Source organism: Coffea arabica, chromosome 9c, assembly GCF_036785885.1.
Source record: "Coffea arabica cultivar ET-39 chromosome 9c, Coffea Arabica ET-39 HiFi, whole genome shotgun sequence".
In the NCBI taxonomy this organism is placed as follows: Eukaryota; Viridiplantae; Streptophyta; class Magnoliopsida; order Gentianales; family Rubiaceae; genus Coffea; species Coffea arabica.
Window position 1 is genome coordinate 35,984,209 of NC_092326.1, and position 4,694 is coordinate 35,988,902.

At 35.6% G+C, this 4,694-nt stretch overlaps 1 protein-coding gene across 3 annotated transcripts; it reads left to right on the plus strand.

Annotated features, from left to right (window-relative positions):
• Nucleotides 1-1,910: 1,910 nt before the first annotated feature.
• Nucleotides 1,911-4,210, plus strand: LOC113707907 (monomethylxanthine methyltransferase 1). Of its 3 annotated transcripts, none has more exons than XM_027230303.2 (5): nt 1,911-2,049; nt 2,141-2,241; nt 2,369-2,785; nt 2,955-3,215; nt 3,621-4,210. In XM_027230303.2, the coding sequence occupies exons 2-5, from the start codon at nt 2,167-2,169 to the stop codon at nt 4,002-4,004; spliced, it is 1,137 nt and encodes a 378-aa protein (XP_027086104.1). In that variant the 5' UTR covers nt 1,911-2,049; nt 2,141-2,166; the 3' UTR covers nt 4,005-4,210.
• Nucleotides 4,211-4,694: the final 484 nt, after the last annotated feature.

Here is a 4,694-nt window from a genome sequence, read left to right on the forward strand (position 1 = left end):
TTAATAAATAATAAAATATTAGGGATATATATGTAATTATAAAAAAATAAAAAATATATATAATTGAGCTCGCGAGCCGCTCGCGAGTCAACGAGTTTAATGTTTTGGAACTCGAGCTCGAGCTCGAGATCGATTTAATTAGCTCGAGCTCGACTCGAACTCGATATTGACGAGCTCGTATTCGAGCCGCTCGTGAGAGCTGCTCGCGATTGGCTCGCGAGCGGCTGGATTCGCGAAACACCCCTAATTGCAGCCTTCAGCTTATTCACTTGTGGAACCTGGAAATGATCACAAAACTAAGCATAGCCTGCGAGGCTGGGTTTACTCCTTAGCATGCCGCTTGCGTTTTATTAAAAAAAAAATAAGGAGAAAAAGGTATCACCACTCATCTCATGAGCGGCGATGCAAAAAAAAAATTTTAATATGAAAATTTAACTTAGTCAAAAAATTCTTCATGATTAAAAAAATAATAATAAATATGAAAAGAAATCTGCATTGTTAAATGCAGAATTTATCATAACTTGGAAATCTTTTGAAAAATCTACTGTTTTATATACCGATAAATGAGTTTTGTAATTTGGATAAAAGATTATTCAGAAACGCTTTTTTGAAATTAATATGTAATACTTTTCTCAAATATGATATATGAAAAACGAAAATACAGTCATAAATGTGACACTTTTTCTGATGTGATATATAAAAAATAAAAATACAGTCATAAAGGTAACTAACAATGCATTTATATATCATAGAAAAATCTTTACAAAAAAAAATATCGTATGTATAGTGCAAATCTTTCTTGTTTATCTGTTCACTTAACTATAATTATCTGGTACATAAGTTGGTCAAATTTATGATTAACAAGATATAACATTTATTTTTTCGCATCATTGTGCGGGACAGCATGACTTGCGTTTAACTTGCTACTGTTTGCTGTCACCTAGAAGTCCTGTTCCTGAATTTGTACATTCTTTTGTTTGGCCTTTTGGCAAATGAAATATATACCTCAAAAAAAAAACGAAGAAACGTATACCACAAGATTTTGCATCGCCGCCCATCTCATTAGCGGCGATGCAAAAAAAAATAAAAAAAAAACTTATTGCCGCTCATCTCATGAGAGGCGATGCAAAAAAAATTTACAAAAACCTTCGCCGCAAATCAAATATGCGGCGATGGTTTGAAGGAATTAAAGAAGAAGGGAAACTGAAGCAACTCAAAATAAATAAAAATAAAAATTATTTTTACTTGAAACCGCACATCGGAGTTGCGGCGACCCCTACTTAAGAAGCCTCCATCGAACAACACCAATTTTATGACGATTTTTAATTTCAGCAATATTATGAAAAATTCACTGAATAAATAGGCAAAGGTAGAACCTCACTTCTTAAATGAAATTACCTAATATCCTTTCCATTTAACCAAAAGTTCCCCATTTTCCTCCTTTCAAGTAGAATTATCATGTGGGCAAGTAAATTCTGAGCAAGAAATAAAAAAAAAAAAAAAGAGTTGATTTGACATTGAATAGACTCCAGCTTCTTCCTTTCATTTGTTGAGAGGAAAAAGAAATAGACGGGAAAGAAATAGGAATGAAGCAGAAAAATGGTGGGCTAAAAGTCAAAAGAAGCGGAAAGTGATAGTGTAGAGGAAGAAGGGAAAGAGGCGGAAGAACAGGAGGAAAGGTGCAGGTGAAAAATCAAAATTCAGCCCAAATAGTAAGCTACTATTCTGAAAGCCTGTTATGTCTAGAAGGACAAACACGTACTTTTAAGGAAAAGGACAAAAATGCCCTAGAATAGTTATACACTGTTTAGATCAGGGTACACTTTATGAGGTTATTGCTGGAAAAAACGAAACATAGTAGCTGCTTCTCTCCCATCTTTTGCAACGTGGGAGAAGAAGCCTTAGGTTTTTATATATATATGTAAGATGTAAGATAAGATAAGATATTTCATCCCCGCATCTCAACTTCTGATTTTATCATTCGTGTCTGGTTCCCATTGGCTGTGCGCTTTCTTTCTGACGAATTGACAGACTTTTCTACGCACGGAGGTAGCTGGTTAGCATACGCATCTATGAAATTTTCGCTACTTAAGCCCGAAATTTTGCACAATTAATCATTAACAGACACCTTCTTTAGCAGTCGCAATTCGATTGTCCTGCATATGAATGGAGCTCCAAGAAGTCCTGCATATGAATGAAGGTGAAGGCGATACAAGCTACGCCAAGAATGCATCCTACAATGTCTGTCTGTCTCTCTATCTCTCTTTAACACACACACACACACACACACAGAGAATAGTGGTAAATCATGCTATGATACGTCGATCTCTAACTTCACATTTGTATTTTGGACTGGTATGTGTAACAGCTGGCTCTTGCCAAGGTGAAACCTTTCCTTGAACAATGCATACGAGAATTGTTGCGGGCCAACTTGCCCAACATCAACAAGTGCATTAAAGTTGCGGATTTGGGATGCGCTTCTGGACCAAACACACTTTTAACAGTGCGGGACATTGTGCAAAGTATTGACAAAGTTGGCCAGGAAGAGAAGAATGAATTAGAACGTCCCACCATTCAGATTTTTCTGAATGATCTTTTCCAAAATGATTTCAATTCGGTTTTCAAGTTGCTGCCAAGCTTCTACCGCAAACTCGAGAAAGAAAATGGACGCAAGATAGGATCGTGCCTAATAAGCGCAATGCCTGGCTCTTTCTACGGCAGACTCTTCCCCGAGGAGTCCATGCATTTTTTGCACTCTTGTTACAGTGTTCATTGGTTATCTCAGGTCTTTGAGTTAATCCCTTTTATCTTTTTACTTTTTCTTGTAGCAAGAAAGAGATTTCTGAAGAAACTAATAACATATTTTATTTAAGTCGTGGCTCATGATTTACATTCCCACATGCAACACTAACAAAATGATCCGACTATATAAGTTACCAGTTCTAGACGTGCAGGTTCCCAGCGGTTTGGTGATTGAATTGGGGATTGGTGCAAACAAAGGGAGTATTTACTCTTCCAAAGGATGTCGTCCGCCCGTCCAGAAGGCATATTTGGATCAATTTACGAAAGATTTTACCACATTTCTAAGGATTCATTCGAAAGAGTTGTTTTCACGTGGCCGAATGCTCCTTACCTGCATTTGTAAAGTAGATGAATTCGACGAACCGAATCCCCTAGACTTACTTGACATGGCAATAAACGACTTGATTGTTGAGGTTATCATTTCTCTCTCTCTCTTTGATGATCAGATGTTCATTGCTTGTTATCTGAAATAAACTAGATAGCTACCTTAGCTGATTCAGGGTTCCTACCTTACCTAACTTTGTGTAGACCAAGTTCACCGTAAATCAGATGGTAGTAACCTTTAATTAGAAGTTAGGTCACACAACTCCAATGCAGTTAAGATAATTCTTTCAAGTTAGAAATATGTCGGCTATCTTTTTTTCCCCCTTTTTTTGGTTAAAAAGGTATTGGAAAAAATAATAATATGAACTAAAAGCACGAGCAATAATAATATATTCATTTTGAAATTAAGGAAAAAAACTGTACCTTTTTTGTCCTAGAGTTGACGTTTTAGCAAATTGGCTAATTTCCAACTCTCGTGCTTCAAATATCTGCAGGGACTTCTGGAGGAAGAAAAATTGGATAGTTTCAATATTCCATTCTTTACACCTTCAGCAGAAGAAGTAAAGTGCATAGTTGAGGAGGAAGGTTCTTGCGAAATTTTATATCTGGAGACTTTTAAGGCCCATTATGATGCTGCCTTCTCTATTGATGATGATTACCCAGTAAGATCCCATGAACAAATTAAAGCAGAGTATGTGGCATCATTAATTAGATCAGTTTACGAACCCATCCTCGCAAGTCATTTTGGAGAAGCTATTATGCCTGACTTATTCCACAGGCTTGCGAAGCATGCAGCAAAGGTTCTCCACATGGGCAAAGGCTGCTATAATAATCTTATCATTTCTCTCGCCAAAAAGCCAGAGAAGTCAGACGTGTAAAAGTTTGTTTTTAGTTGGTTTTTGTGCCGTTGGGGGTCTTTCGGGTATTGTCGTTTTGTATTCGTAATAAAAGTGATGTGCAAGAATAAGATATTTGACATATATATCTAGTACAATATTTTCATATGTATATTTGTACACAAGATATTTGAACACGCACAACAAGCAGATGCAACTGCACAAATTACACAGATTTTTTGTGTAAATTACCTTTTACCCCCCTTATAGTTTGGTGATTTATCACATAACTCTCCATATTTCAAAAAATTATATATAAGCCCTCATGATTTGGGTAAAGTGTCGCCATTAGCTCTTCTGTTAAGATGAATGGTCAATAGTAAAAAATTAAAATCAAATTAATAAATTGATAAATTCACCTTTTCACTACTTTTTTTTCTTCTCTCTTGTGATATCAATTTAGAAACATATACAGCTTTGTTATTTATTTATTTTTCATTGAAACCACGAGAAAACCATGAGACATAGAGATTGAAAGAAAAGCATTCAGTTTTTAAAGCTTTAAGTTGAGGATTCCAACGTCGGTGGAGTTGAGATGATATGGACTTGAAAATTTATGTACCAAAATAATTTTACCATATTAAAAAATTGAAATTCAAGATGTTGTTGGAAAGTAAGTCTTTTTTTTTAACGTGTGCAACATGTTGAAATGTGGTACATTTTGTTTGGTTA